The following is a 19687-nucleotide window of genomic DNA, read 5'->3' on the forward strand; positions in this document are numbered from 1 at the left end:
ATAATTACACAGTATAATGAAAAAGTGCGAATGAAGCACATGTGTTAGGTTTACATGTTTTATTTAACATGGATTGTATTAAAACAGCCCAAAGAGAGATAACTGAAAACAAAATTCAGGACTTGATAACCGTGGCAAAAGTTAGCAAAATCTATCGCGATATTTGGGACGTCAATGCTCTTTAACTTCATACTTTATTTAGCCTTTTTACGTCTTTCTGTGAGTGTCACTGATCAGTCTTACAAATAAGAAATGCACGACTTGTATAAAATATTTAAAGACTGGTAAATATGTGTAAACCGTATAATCTATTTGTCTAGTTATATTCAATTAAAATGCATTGTAGACATCAATATGAAGCTTTTTGACTAGTTAACCCGAAGAACTGCTGATTAAGCTTTTTGAAGTTAAAAACAAATAAGAATGAAAAGATCGAAAATATGGCTAATACATATATATATATATATATAAAAGATGAAACACCAAAAATAGTTCAGGCTCTGTCATTACAGAGCCATGATATATATAATAATGTCATGCGTTAGATTAACATGACAAAAAAAACTTTCTCGATGTTTGACTGCAACTCAGTATGTACAAATAGTTTCAACACTGGCATGCGTATCAGTGCAACTCCATCTTCCGGTCATATGACATTTTCATTTATTCCCGTTATCAGTATGTACAAATAGCTTCAACGCTGGCATGCGCATCAGTACAATTCCAAGTTCCGGTCATATGACATTCACATTTATTCACGTTATCAGTATGTACAAATTCTTGATTTATCTTTGTGTATCTTCCAAAGTGAAAACAATATCCTGAAATTAAACATATCGGACTAAACAAATAATCAGAATATTGTATTAAATGGCTCTCATTACTTGTACAATTGATTACCCATCATGCCTATCTAACAATAAAACATTTCCTACGGAGACAATTTTAAGTTCTATTTTTTAAACATGTACTTGATAGATGCCGCGACGTTTGAAATACACAACCGACGTTATATGCAAAGTCTTTGATTCTGTATCTATAGACGCATGTGTTTTCATTACATTTTTAGTTTTTGGGATAAAAAAAAGTTTGTTCTGCCTGTTTTTATCGACGTATCTGTTTGTATTGCTCCATTACATTTTCAATGACTCTTTTCTTTTTATATTTAGAATCCAATGTAATCATACCATGAATTCAATGTGGTTTTTAGGCTTCAAAAATTAAAGTAGCCAAGATTAATTCTTTTTTCAAGCCGATTTAAGTAACAATAAACATATCAACTACAATTTCATAATTACCTATTATAGTCGCCATCATGTAAACAGACAGTGCATATACAATCAAAGGTATACATCTGATATTAGTGGTATTTGATAATACTTTAAATACCACAATGTAATAATTGCATTAAAAGTTTAAAAAATATTAAGGATTAATCCGTACAAAATGGTGACTATATGTATGAACATTAATTTCTTTACGAAGTTGGAATCGATTACACATTGTACACGGCGCACGTACCTACATGTACCTTGCAAATACGAAACATGCAGTCTTAATAAAAGCAACACTAATTTACTGCTATTCAATAAAGTTTAGTTTTATTGGTTCTGAGAATCGAAATAGACAAAACTTTCGACCAATGCAATTGGCTGATTCGTATGAAGTGTACATTTATATAATTAATCTTAAAGAAAGTTTTGATGTACATACCTTTGCATTGATTACAATCAAACTGTTTAGAGCACGGATTTCTTTCACAAAGAACAAATTTGCATAGTTCAAAGTTTTTTTGAACGACACAGAATTCTGAGTAACCTGGTTTCTGAAACGGTTTTTGTTCATACAGCTTATAACAACTTGAACTGTATCTTTGAAAAAGTTCTGTTTATAAACAAACAAAAAATACATACAAATTGAAATCAGGAAGTCGATTATGATTAAACAGTGCTCCTTGAAATAATTAAGATAGAAATTTCAGATGTACTCATTTTATGACAAAATCCTAGATATGTCAATTAAACTATCTAATTAAATGTTATTCATGATTTTGCATGTTTAGGAAAATGGACGTATTTTTTCAATTTATAAACATCAATTAACCTAAAATGTCTGCTAGTATCTGAACATTTGTTATGATATAATCAACACGACGGGTGCCACGTGTGGAGCGAGATCTGCTTACCCTTCCGGAGTACCTCAGATCACCCCTAGTTTTTGGTGGGGTTTGTGTTGCTTATTCTTAAGTTTTCTATGTTTTGTCATGTGTGTTATTGTTTGTCTGCTTGTCTTTTTCATTTTTAGCCATGACGTTGTCAGTTTATTTTCGATTAATGAGTTAAGCTGTCCCTCTGGTATATTTCGTCACTCTTTTATTTGGTAATCGCCATGGCAGTCAGCAGGTTGTGAGAACAACCGTTGTTCAACCTAATAATCAAATGTGTGTTGTTAAAATATAATACTTTTTCCCATTTTTAGTCTTTTGAAATATTTTGCTTGTGCTATTTTTTGACGTTTGTTCGTTTTCATGATTATGTGTACAAATTAAGGTTTTTATCCAACGCGATCCTAGGTGTGAACGTTGCTTTTAAGACAAAAACAATCAAAACCAGGGAGTAAACAAAGAATCACAAAACCGAAGGACATTTAGATCAACAGTTATAAATAATGAATAAGAAACAATAAGAACTCCACTAAAAACCGGAAGTGAAATCAGTTGCTCCAGAAGGGTAAGCATTTCCTGCACTGTATACTGCATCCGTCATTTTATCTCTTTGTTCAGTTCGGTAATGATGGAAATTAGCTTGCTTATATTGTTTATTATGACAAATATATCTACACTAATTACTCTTTTATTAGTTTCAAAAGTGTTATTTTCTTAATTCGATATCATTAAATGAATATTTTTCGCCATTAAGCAATCCGACCTTTTTGTTGGATTAGATCATTAGAATTTCCTTTTATGTCAGTTTAAGTTTTGTTTACTTTTAAAATTGTGACTTGGATGGAGAGCTGACTTATTGGCACTCACACCACAACTTCTTATATCTATCTAATTGTTTCTTTGGTATGTTTTGATTTCCATTTCTACAGCAGAAACACTTACCCTTTATTGTATTCATTATTCCTACAACAATATTTCTCCCAGATAATTCAGTGTAATCATCATCATCGAGTGTCCTTTCTAGACCTAACGATTCACCATAGGAATCCCCATACCAAATTAATAACTCTGTGCCGGGTTTTATACATTGGTTAGTAACATAATATATCTCATAGTTATATTGATAGACGTTTAAATTCTCCTCGTCAATCGTCCGAGCACAGTTCATATATCTTAACCAGCTAGCTTTTTCTTTGTTTTTACCGTCTATATAATGCTTAATTTCTCCATCTCTATATGCAACCTAAAGATGAGAAAATGTTAACGTTGCTTATTTAAGTTTCATCAAGTTGAATTCAATTAATAAACTTGATAAAACGTAAAGCTCTCTCTCTCTCTCTCTCTCTCTCTCTCTCTCTCTCTCTCTCTCTCTCTCTCTCTCTCTCTCTCTCTCTCTCTCTCTCTCTCTCTCTCTCTCTCTCTCTCTCTCTCTCTCATGATAAGGACGTTATTTGAAATTTTGGATAAATGTCGTTAAGGGAAAAAGGAATCAGCATTAAATTAATAATCACCAGAAATATATACGTCCAGTCGTCACCATGGAATTGTTTTGATAAGGTGCCATCGTAAGGTCCTAATCTGGTCCCACTAGGAATGGTCGTTTCTGCAAATACTCCAAGGCCTGCGTTAGGTATTGTGGATTGTCTCACAGAAAACCCTTGAGGTAGTGTTGCTAATACATGATCTTCATTATCTATCGTTGTCTAAATAATCAAATGAAGCAAAATATGACAAACAAAGAATAAAGTTAAAAAGAAGATAAACTTAATAAAACCTATTATCTTAGATGAGCTGTTTCAAAATAACTGTTTCGAATCTTTTAGTTCAAAATTTATGATAGTGCTAGTTATTTGATAAAATAGTTTGAGCATTTTATTTATCCTTATCATCAATATGACTGTGCCTGATTAATAAATTATAGTCTTCATAGATGTCTGGGGAACATATATATGCACACTTTGGTCTTTTTTTACCGAATGTAAAACGTATGTAGTAAATTCCGGTCAGATTAGGGACGTAACATAAGTTGCCATATATCTAGAGAGAATGCCACATTCTCTGCACGTGAATTATCCAGTAACTACTCTTTATGGTTGCCTGCTGTAATAGAAAAGTCAATACATATCTATCTCAATGACATTCCAATACCCCCTGAATATCCTCTATGAACAGACCTACTAATTTTTATTTTTATTGTTTATCTGTTCTTATTCTAAACAATCATGAATATTTACCACTGGAAGTTTGACACACATTCAACAATCAATTATTTAATGATTTTTTGTCTTCCTTAAGTATTTCACCGGATATGTTTGAAACGTTAAAATCTTTAACCAGTAAAACATTTTTTGTTTTACCTAGCATGGTCTTTAATAAGTTATTGCAATGTAATTATCTAAAGGTTTCAAGCTGGTGCAGGTCATTACATAAATGCTTATTGAACCAGAATGTGTTTGGAAGCTGAACCAAATAATAATTAGCATCAACCGTGACATATCGTTTAACCTTGATGATATATAGATTTAAAGTTGCATTGGTATATTGTAAGTGGGTTTTAAACAGATTGTTTATTCGCATTATAATATAATAATGACATGCGACAGTGCACAAATATCATGTATTATTGAGAATACATAGAGGATCTAAGAAATGTAAATATATATTTGGTTTTGGTTTTAAAAAGACATACATTTGTTAAATTTATTTTAAACAGAAAATGTAAATACTCTTTCTGATATTTGCCTCCAAAAATCAAGAATTCAAAAATGTAAGCTCTGTTTTGAAATTACAAGAAGTTGCAATTGGTTCGATGTCAGTCATGCACAGTATATCATATATGATGTTGTGTATTAATTTCTTCAAAATAAATAAATAAATATGTTGATATTGAAGATGGTTAAGCAAAGTGTGATGTGACCAGGACAGTCAAAGCTGTCACGATGATTTTAAATCCTGGTGACGAAGAAATGACAACGCATTGTTACCGGAATATGCAGATTTTATATCGTTCGCCTAATTGTTATATGTGTGGTGTTAGTCCTTTGTTACTTGTGATTCGTTGTGATATCCGCATGTCGACGACTATTTTACTTTAAAGGGGTTGGAGATATGATATTTTTTCCTTAAACAAATTTTAATCCCCAATTGAATGGACACAAGTTGTGGTTAATATAAGAAAAGAAGATATGGTATGAATGCCAATGAGACAACTCTCCACAAGAGACCAAAATGACCCAGAAATTAACAGATCATCGCTAATATTCTGATGTAAGATGATTCCTTAGCTTACAGTGTTAAGTTTTGAAGATAACAAATTTGATTGAGAACGTAGGAAAACTAATAAGACAAAAACAATAACCCCCTTAAAGGTTATATGGTGGCTCCCTTATTGTTGATACTAATCGGTTCACTGACATCTTGTAGGTCTGCACATCTAATTACCTTGACATTCTTTATAACATAGAGTCCATGTTCAACTGGTAAATCAGGATCAAAACATTTATAGCATTCTGAAATAATCATAACAACTTAAGGTGGATTTTGACAAGTTAAATGTCAATTATAATACTATTAGCATATAATTGATTAGCGTCATATTGCCCATATCGAATTGAGATTATATCATAGTAATAACTTCTATAATCATTTGACAAACACTCCGTACAAATTTTTTTTTCCAGTTTCGGAAATTCTTTCAAAATATGAATTAAAGAAGTAGTGGGTAAGGCGTCAACCAGAGAAGAACAAAAACAAAAAGATCTGCATGTACTATTACACAAGTCTTTAATCACGTCAAGTGTAGAATATAGTAAATACATTTAACAGTAGTTGACAAAGTGAATGTCTGTTATTGTCTGCCTTTTTACTGTTTGTCAAGCATGAATCAGGCCATTGGTTTTCTTTTTGAAATATTTCACATCTTGTTTTGTTTACTCAGTGTTGACAGTTGACTATGCCGTTTAGGTATTCCTCATACTAGTAAATGAAAGCCACATTGTGACGAATAACTGTACAATCTGCGTTCTTTGAGATCGTGTTGATAGAACTCTCATTTGGGTTCATATATATATATTACATTTCTTACTTTTATATAATACATTCAGATTTGATTCAAAGACAACCTTTGGCAAGATTTCTTATTTGGGACATGCACATGAATATAGTGAGGGGAAATACATTTTTGTATTATATTAAACCCTCTTCCCGTTTGTAATTATTTTCAGTTGAAGTGTAAAAAAAAAAACCAATAAAAATTAATACAGAAAATGCAAGAATATATCATAAAACGCTGCTGGAAGTTTGCAGTTTCAGAACTCTAATTAATTAATACACAATAAGTATCATGAATATAGGTTTTTTTCAAAATTTCTTGTTGAATTCAATTTTATAATGCATCGTAAGATAAAAAAAAAATTGTTAAACCATTGGTGAAAGGATTCAGATTTATCCACGAATCGGAATTTTGGTAAGATTTTAACCAAGGTATCGCTTTGTTTACAAGTACAATTTCCTGTTTACAACTAGTTCGTAAAGGTCCTTAAACGGTTGATACAAAATATTATGAGTTTTCTTCAACCATTACTGATTTCTTCTATTTTTACAACGAGTTTAAAGTTCCTAGTGTTTACCTAACATACATTTTGAAATCAATATTTATTTTAACCCGTCATCTTATATGTCAATAAAACAAATTGATGCATCAGATTTATTATTTTTCACTATGAATAAAATTCTACGATCAATGCTTCTTTGCAAACAAAAGGTGCACTCTCCACGCTCGTGTTGGTGATGAATATTTAATTAACGTATAAGCGGAATAACGTATAATATTCAATAAAAAAAATATATTGATTTACCAAACAATTTGCCAAGGAATGGTGAAAAGTGGTGAAAACTCCTCATTTTGATATAAAATGAGCACTGACAGAAAATGTAACTATGTGATACTTTTATATAATACATAACCTTTTGACAAACGATAACCTCTGGCAAAATTTCTTTCAGTTAATATGAAGGATTGACAGTGGTTTAACAAAAGAATTTGAAACCAAGTTACATAACCCTAAGCTTAAAGATAGAATTTTGTGTTATCTTTATAATTAATCATATAAGATATACAATTAACAAGGGTAACATTAAACCGAGAAATGGACAAACACAGTCCGACTGGTCATGTTAATAAAAATGTAGCATATATATGAAAAAAAAAGTGTTTATAAATTTATACTGTAGTACTAACTCAAACCTTACCGGTGAAGATGGAATTAAAATGACAGTATATCATATAATAGAATAGTACAGGGAACAGTATTCCTCGAGCAAAACACTTAATCATGTTAGAACCAATCACTTTCAACGAAGAATATTTATTGAGACAACACTTATCGTTTGTTTCAGACAAACAGTTTTATTAGCAATAAGGAATAGTTATAAAAAAACAAAGCCGCAGATGTCACACTCTATCTTACCATTAATGTAGATCATTGTTTAATCAACCGTATTGAATAAATGTATTTACCTTAAAGCATATGTCAGATATCGATGAAGCCACAAAATCAAGTTGGAAACTTTATGCAAAATTGAAACAAACACAACAAGCTGAATAATTTAAACAAATATCTACAGTATTCAAGCTTATTGTTAGCTTAATAGTGTATACTTTAATACTCACTGGGTCGATACAGCTGCTGACGGAATTTTAGTCCCAATGTGTATCGCCAACCCAACAGTTAATACTTCGGTACTCATTGGGTCGATACAGCTGCTGCTAACGGACTGTTAGTCACCTAGCATATCGTCAACTCAACAGTTGATACTTCGGAACTCATTGGATCGATACAGTTGCTGACGGACTGTTAGTCCCCAAGCGTATCATCAACACAACAGTTAATACTTAGGTGCTCATTGGGTTGATACAGCTGCTGCTGACAGACTTTTGGTTCCCCAGCGTATCGTCAACACAACAGTTAATACTTAGGTACTCACTGGGTCGATACAGCTGCTGCTGACAACCTTTTAGTCAGGAAGCGTATCGTCAGTTAATACTTCGGTACTCATTTGGTCGATGCAGCTGCTGACTTCTTTTAATTCTCCAAGAATATCATCAGCTCAACAGTTAATACTTCTCATAGGGTCGATATAGCTGTTGACGGATTTTTGCCTAATAGTATCATCAACTCAACAAATGAGACTTTGGAACTTATTGGGTAGATACGGCTGCTGACGAACTTTTAGTCCACAAGCTCATCGTCAACTTAACCGTTAATATTTTAGTACTCACTGTGTCGATACGGCTCTCTGACGGAATTTGAGTATCCAAGTTTATCGGCTGCTCAACTAAATGTCATTCGTTAGCTTAGACACAGATAAAAACATTTTCATTGGTATCAAATGTAATAACAGTATTTACTGCAAATAAAATCTTAAATCAATCCTAATTCGATTTTATTATGTATAAATAGTTTTAGTCATTCAAATGTGACGTCATTTTTTGTGTGCTGTTTTAGAATTTCAAACAGACGTCATTAGTGGTGATGTTGTTCAAATTTTCAAATGTGACGTCACTTTTCGCGTTAAGGATTTGACTTACTCGGGTGTGTGTGATTTTTGTTTGTGTTGATGTGTGTAATGTATTGGGTTTTTTTCTGCAATAAGTTAATACTTCAGTTTTATCATGTATGTCTATCATATTTCATAGAATGTACTGTTTGCAAAAGTATAAATTATTCTAATAAATAAGGATATTCTTATCCCAAGAAGAAAATCCTAGCCGTATTTGGCACAACTTTTTTTGAACTTTTGCCCTCAGTGGTGTTGAACTTTGTACTTGTGTTTGGCTTTCAAACTGTTGTATCTGGACGTCACTAGTAAGTCCCGTGTGGACGAAACGGACTTCTGGCGTATTAAATTTTAAACCTGCTTCCTTATGTTAGCTATTAGTTTGTATTTCTTTGTCCAATATGTTATCCTATTTATTTGCATTATACATGTAGTCCTGTAATGGTATGTTGTCATTTTAATGTTATATTAACATTATCATCAAAGCGGGAGGTTTGGCATGCCACAAAACCAGGTTCAACCCACCATTTATTTTCTTTAAAAAAATGTCCTATACCAAGTCAGGAATATGGCCATTGTTATATTATAATTCGTTTATCTGTGTGTTACATTTTAACGTTGTGTTTCTGTTGTGTCGTTTATTTCCTTTTATATTAGAGTGTGAATTCACATTACTATAAGATGTGTCACGGTAGTTTTGATGTTATATTTGTTATCCCATCGGATTTTGTCAAAGCTGAATTAGTTTTTGATTTTGTTACATTTCAATGTTGTGTCGTTGTTCTCCTCTTATATTTAATGCGTTTCCCTAAGTTTTAGTTTGTAACGGATTTGTTATTTTCTATCGATTTATGATTGTCGCACAGCGGTATACTACTGTTGCCTTATTTAATATGAGTAAAAGGATAACTATATTTGGTTTGTATGTACCTCACAAGGTCATAATACAGACAGTTTTCACTTGACCTCGACCTCATTTCACTAATTAGTGTACAACGTTAAGTTTCTGTGATCAATTCCATATCTCAGATACTATAAGCTATAGGTCTATCATATTTGGTACATACAATGATTGTCAGGTTTATATGTCAAACTGGCAGGTGTCATCTAACCTTGGCCTCATTTTCATGGTTCAGAGTTAATAGTTATAGTTAATTGTTTTTGTTTTGATCTGTTTTTCTTAAACTGTACGCAATAAGTCTAGTATATTTGGTGTGTATAATGATTGTAAGATGTACAAGTCCAAATGACAGCTGTCATCGTCTGATATTGACCTCATTTTCATGGTTCAGTGATCAAAGTTAAGTTTTTGAGGTTTGGTCTTCTTTTCTTCCACTATATGTATAGGTCATCTTTATTTGGTGAATGAAAATATTTAATGATGTACAAGTCAGTCTCGTAGATTTTATATAACCTTCACCTCATTTTCACGGTGTAAAAAGTAAAATCTCAAAAATACTGAACTTGAAGAAAATCAATTCGGAAAGTCCATAATCACATGGCAATATCAAACAACATAACGCATCAAAAACGAATGAACAATAACTGTCATATTCCTGACTTGGTACAGGTATTTTCAAATGTAGAAAATGTTGGATTAAACCTAGTTTTATAGCGCTCACCCTCTCACTTTGATGACAGTCTCATAAAAAAACATCAAGTTGTTATTCTATCTTTATTTAACTATAATCAATAGGTTAAACATATTTGTTGTATGGAAGGATTGTAAGCTGTGTATAGATATAAGAAGATGTGGTGTGCGTGCCAATGAGACAACTGTCGATCCAAATAACAATTTATTAAAGTAAACCATTATAGGTCAATGTACGCCTTCAACACGGAGCATCTCGTTTGCAGATATCATCTGAATTTGACCTCATCATTGTGGTTCATTGGTCAATGTTAAGCTTAGTATACGGAGTCAAATACCTGCTTGTAGTCAACTCAACGAGGTAACAATATGAACGCTTTTCCCCTAGAAATTCATATGACAAAGTGTGTTTCTTAGATACTATAAGCAATAGGTCAACTAACATGAGTGTATTGAATGATTGCAAGGTGTACATGTATTTTTTGTTTGGTTTACTTGACCTTCGAATCCTTTTTTTGATCATGTTACGTTTGTGTGGTAGTTGTGGAAAAAACAAGACACTTCAGCCTGTACACGCTTGTTATTCTGTTCTCCTCATCAATATATTGAATCAGTTTCTAAGTAAGGAGCACACTGCTTTATATAAAATACGTATAGTGTAAACAGTCACGAGAATAAGGTATCGGTTGAGACATGTAAACACCATACTTCGATATGACTCTTCTAAACTGATTATCCCTTGAACTGCGGAAAAAGCTTAATCATAGATGTCAGAAGATGTGGTGTGAGTGCCAATTGTGACACCTCTCAATCCAAGTCACAAGTTATAAAAGTAAACCATAATATGTCAAAGTATGGTCTTCAAGACGGAGTCTTGGCTCACATATCTTATAGTTTGTTTCTAAGTGTGTTGTATTGTCGTTTGGTTTTTTGTTGCTCTTTAGTGGTTCTTTTGTTTCCTTGTTTACCTCTTATAGTTGATGTGTTTCTTTCAGATGTAGTTTGTATCCAGGATTTGTTTTTTTCTCAATCGATTTATTACCTTCGAACAGCGGTATACTACTGTTGCCTTTATTTAAGGTTTACATATATCAACGTCAGATTAAAAGATGTGACCACATATTGAAATTCATAGGTAAAAATAGTACAACTGTTGAAAATGTTAAAAGAATAAAATAGATAAGTAAAAAAAAAGATGGCAAATAAATATAAAAAATATAAAAGAGAAACATCAAATATTAAAGGTTTTCTCAATATAGAGCCAAGCTATATAATAACGTCATCGTGCATCACATTGACAGAACCAACCGTCCTTCACAAAGTTTTACTGACATTCAGTATGTACAAATAGCTTCAACGCTGGCATGCGCATTAGTGCAACTCCATCTTCCGGTCATATGACAGTTACATTTATTCACGTTATCAGTATGTATAAATTCTTGATTTGTCTTTATGTATCTTCCAAAGTGAAAACAATATCCTGAAATAAAACTAATTAGACTTCACTAAACATCATAATGTTTAAAAAAACAGCTGATAGTACCTGTGCAATAACTGACATATCTTCCTCCAAGAAAAGCAATATTTAATATGTACTTGTTACATGCTGTGACGTATGAAATACACAAAGAATGTTTATGCATAACCATGGATTCTGCCTCTTTCTATGCATGCATTATCACTACATTTTCAGATTATTGGATACAAAATAATGTGTTTCGACTGATTTAATTCAACTTGCCAATTTTTATTGATCCATTAGATTTTCATTGACAAATGTTTTTCTATTTATGTTTAGAATTACATGTTTTTAAGCTGAATAAAAGTATAAGTACACAAGATAAAACAAAATCAAGCCTACTAAAGTATTTACAGTTAATTGCTGATTCGTTATTACAAATTTGGCAAACAAATAAAAGTTGCCATCATGTAAAAATTCAATGCAATCACATTTGAAGGTAAAAAGTAGTAATTAGTTGTATTTTGGTACACTTCATTTACCGTTAGTAGTCAAAATCGTCTAAACAAACGCATTGGCAATTTCAGATCTATTTGAAAACAAACAAGGGTCCAATTTCACATGACGGCGACTATACGTCATCAATCAAATTCCTCACGATGTCGAAATCCTTAATTTACACGGAGCACATACTTACATGTGCCTAGCAAAAACGAAACATTCAATCTTGATAAATGCAACAGTAGTATACCGCTGGTCAAATTTGCACAGTTAAAGTATAAATGAGCAATAATATTTAGTTATATTGGGTTTCAAAACAAATAAAGTTTTGACGTACGTACCTTTACATTTATTACAGTCAAACTGTTTGGAGCATGGATTTCTTTCACAAAGAACAAATTTGCATAGTTCAAAATTCTTTTGAACGACACATAATTCTGAATAACCTGTTTTTTTAAACGGTTCTTGTTCGTACAGTTTATAACAGCTTGAGCTGTATCTTTGGATTGGTTCTGTGTATAAAAAAGATGTGTCCATACAAATTGAAATTATAGAGTAGATTATGATAAAACGTGTGTTATGATATCATTTAAAAAGCAATTTCGAAATGTACTCTTTGACAAAAAACTGGGTATGTCAACATTCCACTTGTGAACTTTCCATTACTGAGTAGAAATATTCAAGCAGCACATGCATACGGGGAATAAATCTCCCAATTGATATACTATTCCCCTGTGACATTTCCTATCATGATTTTCTTAATACAGGGTTGCTGCTCACAACGAAGCTTTTAAGCCAAGTCGTAAATTTTACGGACGCCATCATGAGTTGGTTGACCGTTATGGAGCACCTGAGATCACCGCTAGATTTTGGTGTTGTTCGCTTTGCTTATTCTTTAGTTTTCTATGATGTGTCATGTACACTATTGTTAGTCTGTTTGTCTTCTTTTTAATGTTTAGCCATGGCGTTGTAAGTTAATTTTCGATTTATGAGTTTGACTGTCCCTTTGGTATCTTTCGTCCCTTTTTTATCAATTCTAATTTGTTTTGTTCCTTTTTTTTGTAGTTGTGATTTTATCTTTTATTTTCTATTCGTGTGTAAAATTAACGATTATCAATCAACACATTCATTTGGATGATTTTAGTTTAAAGCAACTATGTGCACAGAATTTATTTGTTTTACACAGTTCGATTTGGAAAGATAGGCCGACATACATGTAATTATGTTGCACTCTAACAAACACAATCATATATAAATATACATGTAGTTGTTATAAAATACATCAAATAATATAATTAGAATTCTAGTATAAATTTTTAACCAATATGTAGAAATTTACATGTGAAGTTACTTTTTGTGGCGTTGATGCATTTGTGTGACACACAAACTTTGTAATTGTATCTAGCTGTTTTTCTGTACTGTTCTAAATTGATTATGTGTATTCTCTGTCAGTCAGTGGTTAATGGCGAAATGTACCATTATATTATTTATTTGAGTATTTCTGTTGAGTGTTCTTGACTTAATTGTATAGTATTCTAGTCATCTAATGTTGTCATTTTAACGGTATATTTAACATTGCCATAAGGCACGGAGGTTTGGCTTGCCATAAAACCAAATTCAACTCAATGTTTTTTTCTGAAAATATCTTGTTCCAATTAAACTCATCATAGATACCAGGATTAAAATTTTATATTTTTTGTTTTTTGTTGCACTTCAGTGTTCTGCTAATGTCCTCTTATAGTTGATGTGTTTCCCGCAGTTAAAGTTCGTAACCCAGATATTTTTTCTATCAAACAGTTCATAACTTTGGAACAGCTGTATAATATTGTTGCTTTTATTTATTTATCATGTAGTGACGGTTCAAATCAGTAAGATTTTGAATATTAAGATAATAAGTGTTTGTATTGCTCGATTAGAAGTGTTCGCACTTGTATTGTTTTTTTTTATCATATTATTTTCTGTTTTACTGGCTTGTCTTACTGCGTAGATCTATTGTTGACCTTCGGCTGTTATCTGCTCCTCGGTCGGGTCTCTTTGACATATTTCCATTCCATTCTCAATTTTGTAGTATTTGATTGTCACATGTTCTGTTTTCTTTCCTTAAGGTGTTAAAATATTCCATTAGCATATTTCTTTTTACTCTGCATTAACACTAACCTTTTATTGTATTCATTGTTCCTACAATAATATTTTTCCCAGACAATTCAGCATAATCGTCATCATCACTTGTCCTTTCTAGACCTAACAATTCACCATAGGAATCCCCATACCAAACTAATAACTCTGTCCCAGGTTTTATACATTGGTTAGTTACATAATATATCTCATAGTTGTATTGATGCACCTCTAAATTCTCTTCGTCGATCGTACGTGCACAGTTCATGTATCTTAACCAGCTAGATTTTGTTTTGTTTTTGGCGTCTATATGATGCTTTGTTTCTCCATTGTCATATGCGACCTAAATATTAAAATGTGTCAGCATTGCTTAATTAAGTATCGTAAGATTGAATTTTATGATTAAACTAGATAAAACGCAAATATCTTGCCGAGCATTAAAAATATTCAAAATTTTGATTTGAAGACAGGTTGAAACTCTCTCTCTATATTAGATTTTTTCTAAGATTTTTTTCCATTTAACGAAAAAAGAATAAGCACAATTTTGATAATCACCAGAAATATATATGTCCAGTCGTCGCCATCGAAGTCTTTTGATAAGGCACCATTGTAAGGTCCTAGTCTGGTCCCATTAGGAATGGTCGTTTCTGCAAATACTCCAAGACCTGCGTTAGGTATTGTCGATTGTCTCACAGAAAACCCTGGAGGTATTGTTGCTAATACGTGATCCTCATTATCTATCATGGTCTAAATAATCAAATAAAGCAACAAAAAAAACAGATTGGATTAAAAACAAAGAACAAAATTTTAAATAAAATAAGCTTGTGTACTTCATTATAAACCTAATATCTATGATGGGATCTTTTTTATAACTGTTTTGCAAATTTTTTTTACATAGTTTATGATCAAAGTACTAATTCTTTTAAGAGCAATCTGACAACAACAGTTGAAATGGTTTTTTTTTCATCCTACATTAACAGGACGTTGCCTGGTCAATAGAATATAGTCCATAAAGATGCCTTGGAAATACAAATAATAACAGTTTGATCTACTTTCGACCAACTATAGAAAGCTGGCAAAAGTGAGCAGTCGGTTCAGATGTTCCGTATAAGAAAAGCGACGTTAAATATGTTGCCTTGTCTAAATAATGTTCCAAAATTCGCTACATTTGTTAATCCCGCAACAACTCTTTGAGCAAGTAAAAATGTATATCCTCAACGAATATAACCTATTTTTTTTCAATGGTTTCTCCCATTCGACATAACAGCAGCCTCTATAACCAGGCATTATACCTTTTATATTCATCAATTATTTGTTCTTGTTCTAAACTTTCATGCAAGTATTTGCCACTGGATGTTACACACACATTTTCGATCAAAAATTGAATCAATAATTTATTCCGTTTTTCAATCGTTGGATAATATGTTTGCATCCTTTAAGAACATTAAAGGGTCATTCCGAACCTATGATCTTTAATAAATCGTTACATGGAAATTATCTTAAAGTTTCAAGCTGGTGCAAATCATTACATATATATTTATTGAATCAGAATTTGTTCAGAAGCTGAACCCAGTAATAATTTTTATCAACCGTGAAATATCGTTTAATCTGATGATGTTTGAACTATATTCACACTGGAATATTGTAACATCGTTTAAATGTGACTGTTTGTTCATATTACATGTATTATAAACGTGAAAATCATAATGACAGGAGCCAGTATTCAAACATATTTGTTTCATATCTTTGTTTGATGACATATACAAAAAGGATATGGCAAATTTAATTATGTACTTGATAGAATAAATATGACATATATTTGTAAAATGTATTTTTCAACGGACACAGTTTTTATCTCTATAAATCAAGAATTAAAGAAGATCTGGTTTGCACTTGCAATAAGCTGTATTTGTTATCGGTGTCGTTCACAGCATATCCCATTTTGTATTGCGATATCGTCGGTAAAATGCAAATATAAAACATCAAACCCTTTTCAAGTAAAAATATTGCACCCTTATTGTTGATACTAATTGGTTCACTAGCATTTTGTAGGTCTGCACTACTATGCAGGTCTGTAATACATCCGGTTAGCGCTATAGAACCAGGTTTAATCCACCATTTTCTACATTTGAAAATGCCTGTACCAAGTCAGGAATATTACAGTTCTTGTCTATTCGTTTTTGATGCGTTTTGTTATTTGATTTTGCCATGTGATTATGGACTTTCCGTATTGATTTTCCTCTGAGTTCAGTATTTTTGTGATTTTACTTTCTACTAATTACCTTGACATTCTTTATAACATAGAGTCCATGTTCAACTGGTAAATCAGGGTCAAAGCATTTATAGCATTCTGAAATAATCAAACCAACTTAAGGTGCTTTTTTTGACAAGCTAAATATCAATCATAAAACTATTAGCATATAATTGATTATGCACATATTGTTATTATCGAACTCATAGGAATAAATTATTTAATGAATGGCTATCATTTATTTTGAATTTATTGAACCATAAAACTATTTTTTGACTCTTCACATTGAATAATCCGCGAAGCGGATTATGTAAAATGTGAAGAGTCAAAAATTAGTTTTATGGTTCAATAAAATCAAAATAAATTATTGACATTCATTATAAATAAATTTCTATCACACATAAGGCTCAAAGAACTTTTTATATTATTTATCTTGACAATGACAACGTACACACATGTTGGCGTATGAAAACACAACGTCAGAGTGAGCGTGTCTCCACCAAAATTGACAACATTGAAAATAAAACTAATAATTTTAACCAATCAGAAGACGGTTAACACACAAAATTTTTTTATTTACATTTTCAACTTTCAACAGTTCTATCAAGAATATGAAAGAAAGAAGTGACTCAACCATCACTTCAACAGCAACCAAACCCGAAAAAAATAAGAGTTTTTTACGATATGATAAGTCAATTGATTGCTTCAAGTGTAGAAAAAAGTGATTACATTTAAATATATATCATCATTGTATTGCCATCAGCATCACAATAAAACAAAATACAAAAATAACAATAGATGCATATTATGAAATGATTGTCGTTGGAGGTTTTTGTTGTGTGTCATTTACCTTTTTGTTATTTAGTTTGTTAACATGAATCAGGCCACTGATGTGCCTTTCAAAACATTTCACATTTTGTCCTATGACCTTTGATCTTTGACTTTACAGCATGGGTGTTCGTCATGTATGTTGACGTATAACTGTACAAATGTTCGTTCTTTGGTTTCCAGTTGATAGCTCTTACATTTGGAATCATATATATACTGCGTTTCCTTACTTTAATATAAAACATTCTAAATGTTTTAGATTTTACAATAGACAATTGCAACCTGCGACGAGATTTCTGATATTGAACGACATGTTCTGATTATTCTTCAACCATAACTTATAGAAAACTGATTTTTACTGTCTACAGTCCTTCACCTTTGTTTTACAACGAGGTTTACGTTCATAGTGTATAAGTAACTAACATTTTGGAATCGATATTTATTTATTTGAATCCGTCACCTTAAATGTCAATAAATAAATTGATGCAACAGATTTACTCATTTTGTAGGAAAATTATGTATTTATTTATAATCAAATGCAATTCTACGATCAACGATTCTTTTCAAACAAAATTAAGGTTTACTCTGCCACGCCCGTGTTGTTGTAATATTCAATTTATTGAAAAGCTGAATAGTCTATCATATTCAATAATAATTGATATTGATTGACCAAACAGTTATTCTAGGACTGGTGAAAACTGGTGAAAACTGGTGAAAACTGGTCACTTTGACATAAAATGAAAAACTCACAGAAAATGTAACCATAGGGATTTTTTATTTAATGCATTACGATTTTACAAAAGACAACCTCTGGCGAGATTCTTCCAGCTAATATGACGTTTAACAATAGAATTTTAATCCTTAATTACATAAAAGAGGGGCAAAATATACCAGATCTAGACGGACAGTAAAACTCATAGATCGTAAATAAACTGACACCGCGATGGCTAAAAAGAAAAAGACAAACAGACAAATAATAATAATACACAAGGCACAAAATCGAAAACTAAAGACTAAATTATTAAACCCTGTGATACATCCAACAGCAGTTCTACATTAAACCGATAAATGGACAACAAGGTACTAATGGTAATGTTGATATAAAAGAAATAGATATAAGAAGAAGTGGTATGAGTGCCACTGAGATAAGTCTCCATACAAGTCATAGTGTATAAAAGCTAACCAATAGAAATCAAATTACAGTCTTCAACACGAAGCCTCGGCTCACACCGATTAGCAAGCTATAAAGTGCACCAACACATTTCTAGTGTTAAACCATTCAAACAGGAAAAAACAACGGTATAATCTATTAAATAAAAACGAGAATAAAAAAACACTTATAAACTGCATCAACAAATGGACCATGCTTCAAGGGGTAAATTCAGTAAATACATGTATCGCCCATTTCATGGAGAGCTTCCTGTATAAAACTGAAGTCCTGTACTCTTCTAATAGGTAGATGACAATTGTATTAATCATGTTTTGATTGATAAATACTAGAGAGAAAAAAACAGAATGCTGAATGTACCTTTTATTTTTACATAGGATTGAAAAGTGATTGGGTCATTACAGGAATTTCAAAGAGTGAATCTACAGTGTTTGTGAACAAAGCCAAGTGAATGCCTTAAAATGTCACATGACCCTAAGATTTTGTTATTTCAAAAGATCAGGCTACATTTGTACTTTCATGAATTATATATGATATATTCCAATTTCTAAAGGTTAATCATGCATACATTTAACTCAAATCATAGATTAGTGTAAAGTCAATGGGATAATTTTTTACTGAATTTCCCTTTGAAATTTAAGTATTTATAGATCAATACAATATAGTACTAATTCAAACCTTACCGATAAAGAAGGAATTACAGAAGCTGTATATCATATAATAGAATACTAAATGAAACAATATTCCTTGATCACACCAATTAAACATATTAGTACCAATCACTTTCAACGCACAGTATTTCATGAGATAACAATTGTCGTTTGTTTCAGACAAACATCTACTTATATCTATAAACGTTTTTATAAGCAATAAGCAATAGGCTAAAAAAAAAAGCTGCAGATGTCACACTTTATCTTACCATTAATGTATATCATTGTTTAATCAACCGTATTGGATAAATTTATTTACCTTAATGTTAGATGATGACACAAAACTAAATTGGAAGTTTTATGTAAAATTGAAAAAAAACCACAACAAGCTGTTTAATGTAA

General features: G+C 31.7%; 2 protein-coding genes across 2 annotated transcripts; both read right to left on the reverse strand.

Moving 5' to 3' along the window:
• Window positions 1–675: 675 nt before the first annotated feature.
• Window positions 676–7648, reverse strand: LOC134692238 (histone-lysine N-methyltransferase PRDM7-like). Its single transcript, XM_063552688.1, has 5 exons — window positions 7633–7648; window positions 5606–5673; window positions 3676–3867; window positions 3107–3407; window positions 676–821 (listed from the first exon to the last, which is right to left on the reverse strand). Exons 1-5 carry the CDS (start codon window positions 7646–7648, stop codon window positions 676–678), a joined length of 723 nt encoding a protein of 240 aa, XP_063408758.1.
• Window positions 7649–10465: 2817 nt separating this feature from the next.
• On the reverse strand, window positions 10466–19605 carry LOC134692954 (histone-lysine N-methyltransferase PRDM9-like). Its single transcript, XM_063553607.1, has 6 exons — window positions 19319–19605; window positions 16671–16738; window positions 14944–15135; window positions 14431–14731; window positions 12615–12785; window positions 10466–11793 (listed from the first exon to the last, which is right to left on the reverse strand). Exons 1-6 carry the CDS (start codon window positions 19437–19439, stop codon window positions 11648–11650), a joined length of 999 nt encoding a protein of 332 aa, XP_063409677.1. The 5' UTR covers window positions 19440–19605; the 3' UTR covers window positions 10466–11647.
• Window positions 19606–19687: the final 82 nt, after the last annotated feature.

Source organism: Mytilus trossulus, chromosome 12, assembly GCF_036588685.1.
Source record: "Mytilus trossulus isolate FHL-02 chromosome 12, PNRI_Mtr1.1.1.hap1, whole genome shotgun sequence".
NCBI lineage: Eukaryota > Metazoa > Mollusca > Bivalvia > Mytilida > Mytilidae > Mytilus > Mytilus trossulus.

What these genes read in the sequence shown, in the direction of transcription:
- LOC134692954 (XM_063553607.1), bottom strand. Translation starts at nt 19,439, where the DNA reads ATGAAATACTGTGCGTTGAAAGTGATTGGTACTAATATGTTTAATTGG. An exon ending in CTGTAATTCCTTCTTTATCG is followed by an intron (nt 16,739 to 19,318) that starts GTAAGGTTTGAA and finishes TGATTATTTCAG; the next exon opens with AATGCTATAAATGCTTTGAC. An exon ending in AACAATGAATACAATAAAAG is followed by an intron (nt 12,786 to 14,430) that starts GTTAGTGTTAAT and finishes TTTTATACACAG; the next exon opens with AACCAATCCAAAGATACAGC.
- LOC134692238 (XM_063552688.1), bottom strand. An exon ending in ACTGGACGTATATATTTCTG is followed by an intron (nt 3,408 to 3,675) that starts GTGATTATTAAT and finishes TCTCATCTTTAG; the next exon opens with GTTGCATATAGAGATGGAGA. An exon ending in AATAATGAATACAATAAAGG is followed by an intron (nt 822 to 3,106) that starts GTAAGTGTTTCT and finishes GTTTAATTTCAG; the next exon opens with GATATTGTTTTCACTTTGGA.